Genomic DNA, 20,076 nt, shown 5'->3' with positions numbered 1-20,076 from the left:
AAAGATGCATAATTTGGGAATTATTTATGGATCTATCCTTATGGTTTTATTTTTATAATTTATTATGGACCTGTTTTTCACTGTTAATCTAGAATTGACTAAGTAGTTGCACATATTAATTGCAATGGTTATAATGTTGTTGAATTTATTTATGTTTCTATATCTTGTTTCTTCCCAAAGAATTGCCTGTGAAGACAGACTGATAATCTTTAAGTTTTTGGCAATATTTTGTATAGTATTTGAATTTTTAAATGTATAATTAACCTATTTTTCCCCAAGGTAGTTTTTATTTGTTAGTTTTTAGTATTTTTTAAAAAATGGAAACAAAGTTAGTTTGAGGTATACATTTAAATAAATATATTTTAATTGAGTTATATTTCTCTTCAGGTTTTATTTTCAGTTTATGCTGAGTAATACATAGAGAAAGAAGAAGGAATATTTTTGAAAGTAAAAAACAATTATCAGGTTTCCCTCAATTCTATTTCATCTGATTTTTCACTTATTTTTCAGGTAACTGTGGAAAACTTTTTACGGGTATTAACTGGGAGGATTCCATCTAGTACGCCTCGGTCAAAACGTCTTCTTTCTGATGATAGGAGTAATATTCTTATTTATATGACAGGTAATTTCATAATTTAGATATTTAATGATAGCATATGTTGCAACTCTTTTCAAAAAGGAATTTGTGTGGAAAGAAATTTAAACATCTTAAATTATTTTGGTTCAAGTAGTTTGATAGTTTGTTATGAAGTTCTCTTTTCTCATAATGTATAAAAACTTGAAATGATATTTTAGAACAGTGTATTACTCATCAACTGATGATAAAACAGGTGCAGAATGATTCTTAGATGTCATACAGCAAGACAGTGACCCCCTACTTAGTGGTCTTCTTTTCTTTATCATGTTGCATTTATTTACAGCTTTTAAAATACAATCAATTTATAAACTTTCTAAATTAACCCAGCAAGTTAATGAAGTCAGAAAAATTTTCATTTTAGTTTATCTGACATTTACAAGAAATTTTAAAGTTTTTGTGACAAATAGGATGAAGTACAGTCTTGTAGCTTGGCTTTATTTGATGTACTAAACAAAAGGTTTTACAACATTTTTTCTGAGTCTGTTGATCCTCTTTCAGGATAGCTCCAGGTATGGGAGAAATTCCAGTATCTAAGAAAGAATTGGCAAACCCTGGCCCATGGAAGGGCTACTGTTTTGGAAGTAAAGTTTTATTAGAACATAGTTGTAACCATTTGTTTTGTGTATTGTCTGTGGCTGCTTTTACGTTACAGTGGTAGAGAGTCCAGGAGTTGCAACAGAGACCATATGGCTCACAAGTCTAAAACATTTACCACATGGCCCTTTACAGAAAAAGCTTGCCAACCCGTGTAAGAGAACAGGAAGGTTGATAATTATGATAATATGATAATAAAAACGGTAATAGCTAATATTTATTGAGGCTTACTATACATCACGCAGTATTCTTAATCATTGTGTATATTAGTTCATTTCATCCTCACAACAATCTAAAGATTTAGGTGCCGATTTTCAGGGCGGTCATATATGGTTGTGTGGGTTGTGCACTGCATATAAGTGTCTGGCTCGGGTGGTGAGTGGGAGCTGAGATCTAGTATATGTTTACATTTACTCAGCTGTGTGCCCTGCTATAAAGTTGTATCTAATGGGAGAGAGAAATATTCTTCTTCCCTTAACCCACCCTAAGGCATAGCCACTAACCACTTTTGAGCTTACAGGACTGCTTATATTCAGTGGGAGCACTGAAACACACAGATTTTTCTACTTTGTTACCCAGTGGGAAGTACCTTTTGAAAATCTGCACAAAGGACATATATAGACACGCTAATGATGACCTTACTGATACATTTCTTACTTTACATCTGAGGAAACTGAGGCATAGAAAGGTTAAGTTACTTGCCTAAAATAACACAGTCATTAAGTAGTAAAGCTAGTGTTTGTATCCAGGCAGACTGGCTCTATCATGCATTCTATTTCTTTTTCTTTTTTTTTTTTTTTTGCGGTACGCGGGCCTCTCATTGTTGTGGCCTCTCCCGTTGCGGAGCACAGGCTCCGGACGCGCAGGCTCAACGGCCATGGCTCACGGGCCCAGCCGCTCCGCAGCATGTGGGATCTTCCCGGACCGGGGCACGAACCCGTGTCCCCTGCATCGGCAGGCGGACTCTCAACCACTGCGCCACCAGGGAAGCCCTATCATGCATTCTAAATGTCATAATCTTCTGGTCAACTCTCATGGGACAGTGGTTGATGATTGTGAAAACATCAAGTTTTAGGTGAGAACTACACTTCCTATTGATATAGCATTTCAAGTATATACTGTGAATAGTGCGAGCTTACCATGGGACTAGCTAGTGTCTTCAACTCCTTTCTCACCCAAAATGTTTGCCTGGTATTTGAGAAATTTTTATCTATGGAAACTCATTTCTGACATAATAATGGAGCCAGTGAAAAAAGTATAAATGTGTTTTTCTAAAACTGAATGATAGAAAATCTTTTAAATATATATTATATCTACTATTTTGTACATAGTCTATCATTATTCTCTTTAATTGGTATAGCAGAAAATTAAATTTGTTTTTACAGTACTTTTTATTTTAGAGTATAAAATAACAAGTGATATTAAAATATTGCCATGAATGAAGTGAATGTTTATATCTGGATGTGTGCAGTTTGCATTAAAAACAGTGTCTGTTTGATCTTTCTGACTCTTCCTATAAGGACATGGTGGAAACGGTTTCTTGAAATTTCAAGATTCTGAAGAAATTACCAACATAGAACTTGCAGATGCTTTTGAACAAATGTGGCAAAAAAGACGGTAATTGACAAATGACTACTTTTCATAAGATAAATTAGTACCTAATTTTTCCATGGTTAGTAGATTTATAAATCTTATGAGATCTAAACTTATTTTAATAAGTTATTTCTTCTACTCTAGATTTATGTTTGTTATTTCTATTGAACTGAACTATTTTTTTTTTTTTTAGAAATTGTACATTGTAGCAGTAGTTTTATTATATTTTACAGAAGTATGAACTGAATTCTTTTTAGAAGAAAAATTTGGGTTTCTTAAAGAGCATGGAAAGAAATTCACCTGTTAAGATCATGTCTCTTGTTATTGCTCATCCTGTTTGGAGGAAATAAGAATCCCACCAACCACATTCCCCATTATTTAGGGGGATTGTGAACATATATTTATTTTTCATCTTGTACTTATTCTTTTTGTACAATCTTGGGCCCTCCAAGTGATAGGAATACATTATTTCTTCTTTGGAAAAAAGATGCTGAAATTAGGATTAGTATAAAATTTGTAGCAACTCACATTAAGGATGATATATTGTTAGTAATCTGTGGTAAGCACCCTTTTAGTTGAAAGTTGTCATATGAATTTAAGTGAATTTAAAGTAGCGATTGAACTGCTTTTAAATTAATTACCCTCAATAAATACTTATTGCTTACCTTCTGAGCATGTGGCACAGAGGGGAATATGATGCTTATTGTGCCTTCAAAGTTTTTAAAATCTAGTAGAAAAGAGAAATGTGTACACAACTCTGCTACAAATTAAATATTCTAAATTCTGAATTATAGGCATAAGGAGAATGTATAGAAGTGTTGAAGAGGAAGCTTTTGCTTGGTACTGGTTTTATCTTATTCATAGCTTACATTTATTGAAGGTATCCTAGGTGCTGGGCACTGTTATATAATGTGTTGTTCTGTTTAATTTTAGTAACACCATGAGGCAGATATTGTTATTATTCCCATTTTTACAAATGTGTAAATTGAGGCACAGATAGATTAAATAACTTGCCAAACTTTATACAGCTCATAAGTGCCAGTAATAGAATTCACATCCAAGTGGGCCTGTTCCAGAGCTTACTCTCTTAATTGTTTTACTGTACTGCCTCTCATAACCTTAGATGTTTATGATCCCCAGGGGTGTCCACAGATTTTTGTCTCAGAACAAATGTGTCATATTAATCGTGCCTTCTATCCCTTGCTTAGATAATATTAAGATTCCATGCTTTCTTTTTTAGGTGTAGTGTTAGCTGTTTACTTAGATCCAATGTCTGAGAGAAAACTCTGAGAAAATGTTATTTGCTCCCTGTTTTCACCTTCACCAACTAGGCAGCTTAAATATAGAGCTGATTTTGTTATTCTTTCACTTTAAAAAAGCCTTTAATGGCTTCTTCAAACTTACAGGTTAAGATCCAAACTTTGTACAGGATACTTTACAGGTTGACCCTGCCTTACCGTTTTGAAATGAATTTCTCTCCATTTTACCAAATTAACTCTAAATCCAAGCTACATGATACAATTCCTTTTTCCTAAACATTTATACTTTTTTACATTTAGATGCCTTAATATAGGCTTTTTCCTCTGCTGGAATGTGCTATTCCTCTCTTTGTTAAATAATATAACACTCACCCCTCACTGCCCTTGTCAGACATCACCTTTCCCTGACCTGCCTTTCCTTACAGTTTCCTCTGTTTCTTTCTCAGTGCTCTTGGAGCACTTTGACTTTGTTAGACTCTAAGCTCTGTGAGGGCAAGGACTATTGTATCCCCAGCTTAGTGTCAGGCACATTGTAGGCCTTCAATAAAATTTGTAACACTCATCACATTCTGATTTAGTTATATGTTTATGTGTCTGTCTTCCAGTTAGATTTTAAGATCTTTGAGTATGGTGACTAAGTCATATATATATTTTTTCTGAATCTAGCTCAGTTTCTAGGACTGTGTGGGTGCCAGATAATGTTTTTTTGAATTGAACATGTGTTTGAATTCTGAATCTTCTGGCATAGATAAGGGAGGGGGAAGAAGTTGGGGCAGCCACTTTATGGCACAACTACTGCACTCTATTGAGGTGGTTCCCCTAGACAGGTTATACCTTTAATATTTCTAATATTAAATTTGTATTGGGAATTCTATCAAAAAATCTCAAATTTTTAGCTAATGAAATGACTAAGATATGACTTAAACATCTTAGGGAAGTATTGTAAAATGTTAATGTATGTTTAACAGCATGATTCATGTCAAAGATATTATCACTTTTCTTTCAGCTACAATGAGCTATTGTTTATTATTGATACTTGTCAAGGAGCATCCATGTATGAGAGATTTTATTCTCCTAACATAATGGCTTTAGCTAGTAGCCAAGTGGGAGAAGATTCACTCTCGGTAAGTGCATTTTTTCTTTCCCGTTTGTAAATGGCATTATCTTTGGAATGTGTAGCTATTTCTAGGGTCGCTTATATACTTTATAAATATATCTGTTATTTCTTATTCTTAGAATTCTTTATATCTTAGAAGGAAATTTTGATTATATTTAAAATATTTTGTTGTAATGTGATGATCCTATCTATTAGACATACACTTTTTTTTCCTTTGCTTTTTTTTATAGCATCAACCTGATCCTGCAATTGGAGTCCATCTTATGGATAGATACACATTTTATGTCTTAGAATTTTTGGAGGAAATTAATCCAGCTAGCCAGACTAATATGAATGATCTTGTAAGTATTTGCTTGATTTGATTATAGCACAATAGCTATGCTAACCTTAATGTAATAAGTGAAGTCTGTTATTCCTCGATTTCTAGGGTACTCTTCCATATGCTGAATGGTGGCCTTTTAAAGTGTTTTGAATCTCCCATTACAGTAGTATCTCTTTCTTTACTACAAGAGGCCTAAAACCTTAGCCTAGTTAACTTGCTATTTCTTGAGGTATTTTGCTATTGTCATTCATTTGCTCATGTTTTTTTTTCCCTACCAGAAATCTCCTTTTTTAGATTCACATATTGAAATTCTACCTATTCTTTGGGAGTCAAATCAGATCCTACCTCCTCCAGGAGATCTTCTCATAGTCTTGTTGGAATTTATGTAAAATAAGTAAAGCTACTCAGAGATTTATTTCTTTTTTTTTTTATGCCATTTGTCACAGTCTGTCTTTTTTTGGACTTACTAATTGAGTGTAAATGTTTTTCTCACTTAATGGGAAGTTCTTGAAGGAGAGAGGCCTCCTCTTACATATTTTTGTGCACCCTACAACTTCTAGTACCATGTTTTGATGTGGCCTGTTGAATTTAGTTCAACTTTTTTTCCTGAATTTTCTGCACTGATTGTCTCTTTTAAAATAAATCTACTTTGAAGTTGCTATCAAAAGTAAGCATAATAAAAAGCTTGAAATAGCAGTTCTAGACTGGATAATTACTTTGAATTAATGACTTTCATTCTTTTTTCATTAATTTATATCTTAATTCATTCACAAATATTTCTTGGGTTTTTGCTAAGTGACAGGCACTGGCTGTACTCTAGAGATAGAGGCAGATACTGTCCCTGCTTTCATGGAGCTTTGGAATGAATGGGAGCCTGAGTAGATAGGGTTCTGGGCTCTAGTATTTCATAAACCAAGCAGCTTTGTATTGATCTCTTTTATTATATAGAAACCTTTCAGGTAGATTTCTATTTATTAAAGAGGTTCAACTCTAAAATTCTGAAAACCACTGCTTTAAGCTATCAATTTGATAACATCAAACTACATACTACATTTTGAAGTTTTGAAAGGGAATAACTGCCAACTAGGAATTCTGTAAACTGCAGGGTTATCATTCAGAATTGAAGGAGAGATTAGGAGTTTTCCAGATAAGCAAAACTAAAAGAGTTCATCACAATTTTACAAGAAATGTTAAACGGACTTCTCTAAGCTAGAAAGAAAAGATACTAATCAATAGTAAGATAACATATTAAATTAAAAATCTCACTGAAAAAGGTAAATAAAAAGGTAGTGGGTTAATCATTTATAAAGTCAGTACAAAGGGTAAAAGACAAAAGTCATAAAATTAATTAAAAATACAATATGTAGTTAAGGGATATATAAAATGAATAGATGTAAAATATGTTATCAAAAATGTGTTGGGGGGGCTTCCCTGGTGGCGCAGTGGTTGAGAGTCCGCCTGCCGATGCAGGGGACACGGGTTCGCGCCCCAGTCCAGGAAGATCCCACATACTGCGGAGCGGCTGGGCCCGTGAGCCATGGCCGCTGAGCCTGCGTGTCCGGAGCCTGTGCTCCGCAATGGGAGAGGCCACAACAGTGAGAGGCCCGCGTACTGCCAAAAACAAACAAAAAAAAAAAAAAAAAAAAAAATGTGTTGGGGAAGTAAAATATAAAGCTTCGGAATGTGTTCAAAATTAAGTTACTATAAACTTAAAGGAGATCGTTATATATGTAGGATGTTATGTGTGACCTATGGTAACCACAAACAAAAAACCTTTAGTAAATACACAAAAGTAAATGAAAAAGGAATTTAAAATAACTGTAAAGAAAACAGTCAAACAACAAGGGAAGAAAGAAGGAGAAGAATAAAGGAACAGGGATGAACTACAGAAACAGTGAGAAAACAATTAACAAAATGGCAGTAAGTAAATACCTAACAATAATTACTATAAATGCAAATGGACTAAATTCTCCAATCAAAGGACATAGGGTGGCTGAATGGATTAAAAAAAACAAGACCCTTCTCAATGCTCCTTACAAGACACTCACTTCAAACCTTAAGACACTCACAGTCTGAAAGTGAATGGATGGAAAAAGATATACCATGAAAATGAAAAGGAAAAGGAAACTGGGGTAGTAATAGACTTCCAAACAAATACTGTAACAAGGGCATTACATAATATAAAGGGGTCAGTCCAACAGTCCAACAAGAGGATATAACATTTGTAAACATTTGTGCACCCAACATGGCACCACTTAAATATATAAATCAAATAGTAATGGAAATAAAGGGAGAAATAGACAGTAATACAATAACAGTAGAGGACTTAATACCCCACTTAATATCAATGGATAGATCATCCAGACAGAAAATCAACAAGAAACATTGGCCTTAAAAGACACCTTATATCAGATTGACTAAATAGATACATACAGAACATTCCATCCAAAATAAAAACAGCAAAATACACATTCAAGTGTACATGGAACATTCTGCAGAATAGATCACATGTTAAGCTACGGACCAAGTCTCAGTAAATTTAAGAAGTCTTAATAAATTTGAGCATCTTTTCTGATCACAACTGTATGAAACCAGAAATCAGTTATAAAAAGAAAACTGGAAAAAACCACAAAACATGTGGAGACTAAACAACATGCTGTTTAACAATCAGAGGGTTATCAAAGAAATCACAAAATACCTTGAGACAAATGCAAATGGAAACACAACATTCCAAAATCTTTGGGATGCTGCTAGCGAAAGCAGTTTCTAAGAGGGAAGTTCATATTAATACTGACCTACCTCAAGAAACAAGAAAACTCTTAACCATCTAACTCATTTAAAGGAACTAGAAAAAGAACAAACAAAGCCCGAAGTTAGTAGAAAGAAGGAAATAATAAAGATCAGAGCAGAAGTAAATGAAATAACAGCTAAAAAGACAATAGAACAATCAATGAAACTAAGAGCTGGTTCCTTGAAAGATAAACAAAATTGGCAAATCTTTAGCCAGACAGACTCATCAAGGAAAAATGAGCCCAAATAAGTAAAATCAGAAATGAAGGAGGAGAAATTACAGTCAATATCACAGAAATACAAAAGATCATAAGAGACTATTATGAACATTATATGCCAACAAATTAGACAATCTAGAATTGGATAAATTCCTAGAAACATGCAGTCTTCCAAGACTAAATCATGAGGAATTAGAAAATCTGAAGAGACCAATTACTAGTAATGAAATTAAATCAGTAATCCAAAAAAAAGAAAAAACACCAGCAAACAAAAAGTCCAGGTCTAGGTGGCTTCATAGGTGATTCTGCCAAACATTTAAAGAAGGTAATACCCATCCTTGTCAAATTATTCCAAATAAAGTAATACACACTTTGTATTATACACACTTCTTCAGTTTGAGAAGAAAGAAAGAACACTTCCAAAGTCATTTTATGAGACTAGCATTACCCTGACACCAAAACAGAAGAATTGATGCTACAAAAAAAGAAAATTATTGGCCAATATCCCTGATGAATATAGATGCAAAAATCCTCAACAAAATATTAGCAAACCGAATTCAACAATACATTAAAAGAATCATGCAGCATGATCAAGTGGGATTCATTCCAGGGATGCAGGTTTGGTTTAACACCTGAAAATCAATAATGTGATATACCACATTAACAAAATGACTGATTTAAATCATATGATCATTTCAATAGATGCAGAAAAAAGCATTTGACAATTTAACATCCACTTATGATAAAAACTCTTTACAAAGTTGGTATAGAGGGAATATACCTCAATATAATAAAGGCCATATATGACAAACTCACAGCTAACATTATACTCAGCAGTGAAAAACTGAGAAAGCTTTTTCCTCTAAGATTAGGAACAATACAGGGATGCCCACTCTTGCCACTTTTATCCATAGTGTTGGAAGTCTTAGCCACAGAAATTAGTCAAGAAAGAAACAAAACTGAGTTATTTGTAGTGAGGTGGATGGACTTAGTCTGTCATACAGAGTGAAGTAAGTCAGAAAGAGAAAAATAATACCGTATGCTAACACATCTATATGGAATCTAAAAAAAAATGGATGAACCTAGGGGCAGGACAGGAATAAAGACACAGACATAGAAAATGGACTTGAGGACATGGGGAGGGGGAAGGGTAAGTTGGGATGAACTGAGAGAGTAACGTTGACAGATATACACTACCAAATGTAAAATAGATAGCTAGTGGGAAGCAGCTGCATAGCACAGGGAGATCAGCTTGGTGCTTTGCGGCCACCTAGAGGGGTGGGATAAGGAGGGGGGGAGGGAGATGCAAGAGGGAGGGGATATGGGGATATACGTATGCATATAGCTGATTCACTTTGTTTTACAGAAGAAACTAACACAACACTGTAAAGCAATTATACGCCAATAAAGATGTTAAAAAAAAAAAAGAAATTAGTCAGGAAAAGAAATAAAAGGCATCCAAACTGGAAAGGAAGAAGTAGCAAAACTGTCACTATTTGCAGATGGCATAGTACAGAAATCCCTAAAGACTACCAAAAAAACTATTAGAACTAATAATGAATTCAGTTAAGTTGTAAAATACAAAATTAATATACAAAAACTGGCTGAGTTTCTGTACACTAATAATGAACTATCAGAAAGAGAAGTGATGAAAACAATCCCTCTTACAATTGTATAAAAAGGAATAAAATACCTAGAGATGGATTTAACCAAGGAGGTGAAAGACCTGTATTCTGAAAACTCTAAGCATTGATGAAAGAAACTGAAGATGACACAAATAAGTAGAATAAATCCATGCTTCTGATTTAGAAGAATTAATATTGCTAAAATGTCCATATTTTCCAAAGCAATCTACAAATTTCATGTAATCCATATCAAAATAATAAAGACTTTTTTTAAAATAGAACTAGAACAAATAATCCTAAATTTTGTATGGAAGCACTGAAGACCCCAAATAGCTAAAGCAATCTTGAGAAAGAAGAACAAAGCTGGAGCTATCATATGCCCTGATTTCAAACTATGCTACTAAGCTATAGTAATCAAAACAAGTGTGGTACTGGGAGCACCCTTCTAGTTGCTAGATGGGATGCTGCCTGCCCAATTCATGAATCATCTAATAAAGCCAAATACATCTTCAAATTTACTTGGTTGACTTTTACTTTTTAACGGATGGGTGGCAGTGATGAGATTTGAAGTGAACTTGGGATGGCTTTCAAGGAGCAGGAAACACAGGCATGGCACCCTGTGAACCCTTTTCAGTTCACTGTCTTTCTTGCTGTTTCCAAGGGCCATTGGTAAGTTCCTTTTGGTTGAGCTCTGTTCTTTTTGTGTTTGAGCTCCTGATCTAATTAGCTTTCCACAGTTCATTGTTTTGAGTGGAAAACTCCAGTCCCTTGATTCTGTCTCCACATTTGGAACTATGATGGTTTAATATGCACCTCCCCATTTGTTTGGAATCCTTTCCCAGATTCCCTATTGAGAACTACAAGTTAGAGCTGCAGTTCTCCTTTTGCTTGGAATCAGTCTGCAGTACTCATTCTTTGAGGTCTGCTCATTCAGTCCTTTCCCCAGTCTCTCTCTCTCTCTCTCTCTCTCTCTTTTAGTTACCATGGGTTTCTGTTAATGTGCACACGAAGTAAAGCCCATTGCTAATGGGAATTTCAGAAGCTAAAAAGCTGCAAAGTTTGGTGGGTACCAGACGTTTAAAAGTTATTAGAGTGCTCATCACCCCACCCAAAGAGTCTCATGTTAGGATAAGTTGGTCTCAGAATGGGTTAGACTGACATCTAGGTCACTCACCAACCTCAAGAAAACTTCCATGCGATAATGTACACTGTAAAACACCACATAATTCCCAACCCTGCCACAAGTACCTCTTAGGTATTAGTTTGACTGAGAAAACCAAAGGCCTAGCTAGAAGAAACATGATCCTTTATGTACAAATAGTTGAGCACACTGCCTTCCATCACATCTGCTTAGTTTATATTTAAGAACTGTGAATCCTGGAAGCTGCAGTTATTTAACAAAATGGCAAAGTTTTACTAAAATCAACCTAGAATTACATTGGCCATTATGAGGAATGTTCCAAATAGGTAAGATCACTTAAAAACAAGGGCTCCCAAGTTAAATAAACCAAGTGGAATACCTATTTTAATTAGTATGCAGAAGTCTCCAAAAGCTTTCAAAATTCCAAAATAACTTCATTAAAAGATTCGTTGCAAAATCCAATGAAAAATTAAAGATACAAAAGATATCTAAAACAATGCCTAGGCCTCCCCTTTTCACCTTCTTGGGGGTTCATTATTAAAACACTTGCCCAGAGATCAATGTTTCAGCTTTTATCAGCTGGGACACTGGAAAAGAGATTGTTCTCAAGGCTCTGTGTAAATTCTTCAACATCAACTTAAACTCCCATATGGGCCCCTCACAGAGTTGATGATACAGATTTTTTGGATAAACTGCTAAATTATTCCCTTAAACACTTAGGGAACTGAAATTATTCAGAGTCTGGTAAGAATTTAGACCTTATACCCGAAGCTAGATATACCCAGAGGAAAAGAAACATTCCAACAATAGGTAGATGGGTGTCATTTTTGCCAATCCCCAAACCTCCTCTCTTCATCTCAGAATACTTGTAGATATTGGGACTTTGGAAATAGAATTGTTCTGTACTTAATCTGTGTCTTTGTGATGTAGATTTCCTATCTCTATATTCTCTGAGACTTAAGAGCCATTCTTTGAAATGCAATTGTTTCTTATCAGAAAAGAAAAAAAAAAGAAGGGAAGAAAAATTTGGAAATTTGGCAGATAAAAAAAAATCTTAAGTGTCTTCTCCACAAATATTGGTAACTATGAGATCTCTCTTTGCATCTGTGTGTATCTCCTTATGTACGTTGTAGATATGTGGTGGTGTTTGTTTTTAACCTCTAGATGGTACTGCAGAATTATTTTGTAGAAGAGCTCTATTTAGTTGGTTTGAAGACAAGCTTGTAACGATTGTGTTACCGAGTGCAAGCACGCTCTGCTCACCGCACAACAGGCCAATAAATCGGGAGACAAGGTGTTGAGGCAAGGAATATGACTTTATTCAGAAAGGCAGCAGACCGAGAAGGTGGTGGACTAAGGTCCCCAATAAAAACATCTTATCGGGGTCTGGATGCCAGTTTCTTTTATAGAATCAGAGAGGGAAGTAAAGTAAGAAGGCAGAATAGAGAGGGAGAGGCGGGGAGGAAGTAAAGTAAAAAGGGCCATCAGTCTTGCAAAAACATCTCCTGGAATGGCCAGCCTCCAGGAGGGCATGTGTTAATTTCTTCTTTCATGCAGCCATTCGCAGGTGGGTAGGGTTCCCTGCGGCAGGCCATTATGTATGATTATAATAACAAAAGCAAGGAAAAGCAAAGGCTAAAGTCAAAGAAACAGAGCCAATGTGGAGTGAAAATGGGCATTCCAAAGTTGTGAGAAATACAACAGAAACTAACTGAAATGCTTTTTAAAATTATGTGATCTAAGATATCTTTTGTAAATAAAAGCTAGTTTAAGGTTGTTGGTTTAATTAAAGCAGAGATGTCTTTAGAGTTATCAGCATTAAATATAATACTTTTATTCTACCTAGGCTTGCAAGGAAAATAGCTGGATATGATGAAGTTTTCATAAGTAATCTAAATAATTGTTAAGAGCAAGTATTAAATAAATATAAGTAGGATAAAAAGTTCTTAGTTGAACTTTTCAAATTAATTTCCCAAATCTTTTCAGTAACCTGAAACCTTAAAGTTTTGCTAAGATTAAGTGCTAGAAATTTATTGAATATCTAGATCTCCCCGAATAAGAAAAAATACTGAGCCATTAATTATTGAACATAGGTTTATCTACTTTTGGTTTCTTATTATAGAGAAGCTAAAGATAAATTTGGGTTTATTAGTAAGCGTGTGTCGAGTGAAAAAAATGTGCAACCAAAAGTTGAGAATTATGTTTTGTTTGGCAGACAAAATTGAGGACTTAAGCCCAGGATGTAGCTTCTCAGATAGCTCTGAGGGACTGTTATGAAGAGGTAATGGAGGAAACAGATTTTATGAGTTTTTGCAAGGAAGACCAGGTAGTCAGAATATCAAAAGATTACTGTTGGACTTCCCTGGTGGCGCAGTGGTTGAGAGTCCGCCTGCCGATGCAGGGGACACGGGTTTGTGCCCCGGTCCGGGAAGATCCCACATGCTGCGGAGCGGCTGGGCCCGTGAGCCATGGCCGCCTGGCCTGTGCGTCCGGAGCCTGTGCTCCGCGGTGGGAGAGGCCACAGCAGTGAGAGGCCCGTGTACCGCAAAAAAAAAAAAAAAAGAAAAGAAAGATTACTGTTAATTAAATAAAACCAGACATCTCAAATTAATGAATTTAGCACTTTTCTATGTATGGGAAGATGCAAGAGTCTGGGCTCGTTGAAATCATTCCTTTGATATGCATCATAGCTGTCTAGGGCCAGTATCCTGGGCTTTCCCATCCTGAGTCCCTTCAGGGTGCACCTTTGGGAGCAGCTGTAGTGGCTCGATGGCTGCAACATCCTTTGTTTACTGATATGGCAGGCGACATTATTCATTCACACTTGTTTGGTGCCATGCTGAGAAATTTTCTATGAGAAAGCACATGTTTCTAGAAATTATAAAAAAGTATTTATAAGTTTGCCAAGCTGTAATGCTAGGGTAAGAGATAGTCCACAATTGTTTACTTCCTAAATTTTCACTAGAAATTAAGGTTTTTAAAGGTTAAAAATTCTAATTATGCAAGTAAAGCTATTAGAAACGATATGGGAGACATCTCCATGGGCAGGGAAAAGCAGGATGTGTTTTTGGCTAAGAAAAAGTATGAGGAATAAAGATGCATTTGTGTTAAGGGAAATGAGGATAATTTTGTCTTAACTAGAACTTCTGGTTATGAAGGACAAACTAAACGTATATAAAAGGTTGAGAGAGAGAATTTTACCTTGTCTAATCAAGCTGGCTGAAATTGAATTGTTTATAAAGGTTTTAAAAATTAAGCTTTATTATCAATAGTGTACTTCAAACTAGAACTTAATTTTTTTCATCTGCTAAGTAGACAATATTGTTTCATATTGATCTGTGATCCTGTCTTCAAGTGTCCAAACCTTTTGGTATCTTTGACAGACTTCCCAAAATCAGATTCTAAAACTGAAGTCTTTTGACCTCAATTAACTTTCAAGTTTTTCAGAGGGTGCCTGGAACATTTCAAAGGATGTATTTCCTCTCCTTATAAAAAGGAAGATGTTAAACTGATTAGGCTTGTTTCATACTTTAAGTTACATGGGAAACATTGTCTAATAAGAAGGAACAAGCCTTCTTTATGCTGTGTCTATATAGGTATGTATTATAAGTGTTCCAGAAATTGCATGAAATTCTTGAAAGTCTGATATATCCGGATGTATTATATTGTCTGTCATCAAAATTGAGACTTACACCAAAGGACTGAACCTCAGTATTAGGGAGTTGCCCTAGCTGACTTTCATGCAAAGGCAGCAGCAATAGAGGCTTATAAAGATGGTGGCACATGTGGATGAAGTCCATTCTGCTCTGCAAAACATGACCCTCTCATTGCCAGACTTTTGCCATCCTGCTGTCCTTGTAACATGGCAACAGTTTGTTCCTGAATCAGAGAAATTAAGGTGGGTAAATAATGGCTGTAAACTGAATGACCAGTCAGGGCTATGGGAGAACCTAGACAGCGTTTGGTTCTTCCTGGCAAACGTTTTTCTTTTTTTGCATTCTTTTGCCCACCCACCAGTGCATTTAAAATAACAATTTTTGTCCCTAGAGGTGGTCTCAGACCTCCTCTCTCTCCTCTCCTTTAGCACCTACAACTGGACTTCATTCATTTGCCACTTAATATGGGTTATCGGTATGTTCTTGTTATTGTATGTATGTTTCCCAGATGGGTTGAAGCCTTCCCCTGCTGCAAGGCCAGTACCCTCACCGTGGCAAAGAAACTGTTAGAAAATGTGTTTCCCACCTGGGGTATACCTTCCACAATCTCCAGTGATTGAGGCACACACTTCGCTGGGAAAATCATACGGTCTTTAACGAAAACCTTGCAAATTTCTTGGAATTATTACTGTCCCTATCACCCTCAATCATCAGGCAAGGTTGAGAGAACTAACGGAAAAAACTGGATTCAAGCAGAACAAGAATTAATAACATGGGACTGAATGAACTGATAAGGATGATTTTAATTTTTATGACTGTGTTTAAAATATTGCGGGTTCTTTAATGTTTTTTCCAGATTTAAAGAAATCTTTTCTCTTAAGCTATCAACAATTTGGTAATATATACCTTTGTGAACAAAGATGAAACATTTACTTTTTCTCCCTATCTGATCCCCCAAATTCAGAAACTCTTAGTGAATATTCTTATTTTCATGTTCCTTGTAACAGGACACAATTAGAAACATGGGCTATATTACCAAGGCTTTGACTGGAATGTGTACATAGACTCAGACATGACCAGACAGCTGCAAGAAACCACGTGGAAAAATCAAGCTGGTACTTTGCTTACAAAGTTCCAGCAAAGCAATCTTAAAAAAGAACTTATATGGTCAGTCACTATTCTTGCTGTACCTCTATAAAAATCAGGCCAGGTTTAATACAGACAAATTAGTTTTACTGTGATTATCTCTGGTTAAAATAAATGGGATAATCATAGAGAGAAAAATTATGTTTGCACCTTTGTAGATATTAGATTCTAGTCCTGTTAATTGTCTTTGTGGTCAAAGATTCCTCTAGTTTCCTCAGATATCTGACTATGACTTACCCAATTAACATTTCCAGCTTTTTCTCACCCTTCTTATTTGGAATCACTAAGAACAAAGGCAGCCCTTGAGCCCCATTGGAAGGGACCTAACCAAGTGTTCCTGACCACTGACACTGCTGCAAAACTAAAAGGTTCTGAGGCTTGGGTGCACATCTCACAGCCAAGGAGGATTCCACCTGGCATCTGGTCCTGTACTAATGCTGGAGACCCCTGAATCAAACTGACAAGGAAGAGAAGTAGCTGATATTGATGTAGTCTGCTTCTGCCCAAGATAACGGATCAAGACTTCATACTTTAACTAAAACCTTTTCCTCTTTGCTTTCTTTCCTTTACTCTGGAATTGACCTGGAAAGATAATGCCATCATCCATATCTCCCAGGCCATTGCTTAGAGGGGTAACCTCTCAAATTTAGAACAACTTTTTATTTCAGGTTAGGAGAAAATCTGACTGACCCTTGGCTTGAATGGGCAAGTGCAACAACACTTGCAAATGAATCCATTAACAGTGCCACCTAAGTGGAAGTAGTTTGTGCCCTGACAGGATTTGTCTTAGTCAGTGATGGTTATTCTTCCTTGGGCCTATGAATGCCTAGATGGCTGGTATATAACCAGGCAGTACCCATTAGGTAATCTAACTGTGCCCCTAACTGTTCTAGAAAGGACCTACCAGGAGGCATTCATAATTCGGAATCACTTCCTTTGGCAGGGTCAGTTTCCCTGATTAGGAGTAAATACAAATGAGAATATGATCAGAAGCCTCTTCTTAACTCTTGAAAGTATTGCAGAACCCACTGCTAAAGCATTAGCTGCCCAGAAAATATCCTTAGACTCTGTGGCTAGAGTTGTTCTTGATTATAGAATAGTCCTTGATTATCTTTTAGCTGAACCAGGAGGTGTCTGTACTGCGGCCAATGCCACCAACAGGATTGACATTTCAGTCACTGAGCAAACCACTTGGCTTAAAAGGGTGACTCCTTCAACCGGGTCTTTCTTTGATTGGTTTGGGTCTTGGGGACCTGACTCTGAAGTGCCTTCCAAGTACTGGGATTATCCTGCTTATAATAATCATAATAATCCCCCTGGCGGATCATATTCTCTCAAAAGCTTTCAATTCATGTGCGCAGCTGCTAGCTGCCAGGCAAATGATCTCCTAAGACTGGAAGGTCAGAAATGAAATGAAGAGAATGACCAACTTAAAATTTATGAAAAATTTATGAACCTGGAACCATGATCTGTGGATGTTCTGGGAATTAAGCAAAAAACATTTTGGGCGCTCTCTATCCCCCATCCCCCTAGAGGCAATCTGCATGATAAAACCCTTGTCATTTCCTCCCCCTACACCCCCCAAAGGAAGCCTGGCCTAACAAAATCTTTTCTTTTGCTAATAGCTCCCCAACTTTCCTCCTATAAAACCTATTTTGTACAACTCCTCAGAGCACCCTTCTAGTTGCTAGATGGGATGCTGCCTGATTCATGAATTGGCCTGTTAAAGCCAATTAGATTTTCAAATTAAAAAAATAATAATCATATGGTACTGTACAAAAACAGACACATAGAACAATGGAACAGAATAGATAGCCTGGAAATAAAGGCATGCTTGCTTATATGGTCAGTTAATATACAACAAAGGAGGTAAGAATATAAAATAGGGGAAAACACTCTCATGCACCCCAGTGTTCATAGCAACATTATTAACAATAGCCAAGATAGGGAAGCAACCATAAGTCTCCATCAATAGATGAGTGTGTAAAGTTGTGCTATATATACAATGGAATATTACTCAGCCTTAGAAAAGAATGAAATTCTGCCATTTGCAGCAACATGGATGGACCTAGAGGGTATTATGCTCAGTGAAATAAGTCAGAGAAAGACAAATACTGTATGCTATCAACTATATGTGGAATATAAAGAAAAAACACAGAAGTAGACATACAGAGAACAAATAGATGGTTGTCAGAGGGGTGGGTGAGTGGGGACATGGGTGAAATAGATAAAGAGGATTAACAAGTACAAACTTCCAGTTAAAAGTAAATAAGTCATGGCAAAGTAATGTACAGCATAGGGAATATAGCCAATAATATTGTAATAACTTTGTATGGTGACAGATTGTAAGTAGACTTGTCATGGTGATCATTTTGTGATGTATAAAAAAATCATGGGCTTCCCTGGTGGCGCAGTGGTTGAGAGTCCGCTTGCCGATGCAGGGGACACAGATTGGTGCCCCGGTCCGGGAAGATCCCACATGCTGCGGAGAGGCTAGGCCCGTGAGCCATGGCCGCTGAGCCTGCGCGTCCGGAGCCTGTGCTCCGCAACGGGAGAGGCCACAACAGTGAGACGCCCGCGTACCGCAAAAAAAAAAAAAAAAATCAAATCACTATGTGGTACTGCCTGAAACTAATATAATTCAATTTTTTTTTAAGTGGAAGTTTTTTGTTTTTGTTTTTAGCAGCAAAGAATATAATACTTATTTAGTGTTTGCCAAGCTCATTCAACTGCTTTTCTTTTCCTGCTTGCTTCTGCTAGTACCTAATAAAACTGACCAAGTTGCTCATACAGGAATACCTTTGATATACCTCGAACTTTAATTTTATCTTGTTTATTTTATCTTTTATTTTGTTTATTCAGCCTTCTGTCTGTTTTGTCCTTGTTTGACATTTAACTTTCTTGATCTTCCCCCACCCTTTTTTCCTTCTTTGCTTCTTAATTTATATCCTGAACTCTTCTTTGTATTTCCTGTTATTGCTTTCCTGAACCTGGAAGGCAGTATGATGTTAGACCAACTAATCTCTTTGAGCCTTAGTTTGAAGGAGAGAGAATAATTTTTGTATACCTCAGAGTTATTGGTAAGCTTAAATGGGAAGATCTGCAAACTGCTTAACACAGTGCTTGGAACACTGTTTCATAGATAGTTGCTGTGCCCTTCCCCATCTCTACTGTCGTGTTGGTGATTATACTTACGCAGATAGTCTTGTCCCTACAAGTGGGCAAGTGCTGTGGGCTCTGGGTCCTTACTAGTGGGCCTGTAATGGTTTCCTTCATATATGCTGGGCTTCTGCCAAATTGAGTTCTTTGCCTTAACATGTCTCTGCAGCTGCTCCTTTATTAGGAATGTTATTTCCAATCTAATCTTCCTTTTCCTTCAGAAAATAGCTAACGCCCCACTCCTTTTTTCTTATCCTCAAACGCTAAGAACTTTATCTTTTTCTGAATTAGAGCCTGTCCCTTTTTTTTCTACCTTGTTATGTTTATTCATCTCTGACTAGACTTAAAGCCTTGAGGAGAGGACCCAAGTCTCATCAATTTTTGTATCCCCTATGGAAGGTAGCCATATGAAGTGTGTATAATAGACACTTTATATGCTTTGCTGAGTGAATGAACATGTGTCTGGGGTTAGCAGACACTTGGTCCTGTCCAAAACGTCCATACGACATTTGGCCCATGCCAAAAGGTCCTTGAAATTTGGTCTTGTCCAAATGTTCATGAGCATATTTGGTTCATGCCAAATGGTTTTGGACAGGACCAAATATCAAGGACCTTTTGGCATGGACCAAATGTCCTGCAAAGGTCCTTGGTAATGCACTGATGTGGAATATCAGGAATAAGATTAACATAAAAAATATTGCGAGATCTGTGTAGTGGTGAAGTTGTAGTTTGCAGACTATTCTCTGGAGCACTATAGTGTATGAGGTGCTTTGGGTTTGTAATTTTTATCATGGATAAACTAAGAAAGTTACTTGATTT

The 20,076-nt window shown here is 36.4% G+C and overlaps 1 protein-coding gene across 1 annotated transcript in view; it reads left to right on the top strand.

Annotated features, from left to right (window-relative positions):
- PIGK (phosphatidylinositol glycan anchor biosynthesis class K) overlaps nucleotides 1–20,076 on the top strand; it is a 135,134-nt gene that overhangs the window by 40,590 nt on the left and 74,468 nt on the right. The window contains exons 5-8 of the mRNA XM_065888466.1: nucleotides 511–622; nucleotides 2,752–2,848; nucleotides 5,090–5,207; nucleotides 5,431–5,541. Coding sequence (XP_065744538.1) covers nucleotides 511–622; nucleotides 2,752–2,848; nucleotides 5,090–5,207; nucleotides 5,431–5,541 — 438 coding nt within the window. The remainder of the gene's footprint in view (nucleotides 1–510; nucleotides 623–2,751; nucleotides 2,849–5,089; nucleotides 5,208–5,430; nucleotides 5,542–20,076) is intronic.

Source organism: Phocoena phocoena, chromosome 1, assembly GCF_963924675.1.
Source record: "Phocoena phocoena chromosome 1, mPhoPho1.1, whole genome shotgun sequence".
NCBI lineage: Eukaryota > Metazoa > Chordata > Mammalia > Artiodactyla > Phocoenidae > Phocoena > Phocoena phocoena.
This window is presented reverse-complemented; position numbering and strand designations above follow the sequence as displayed.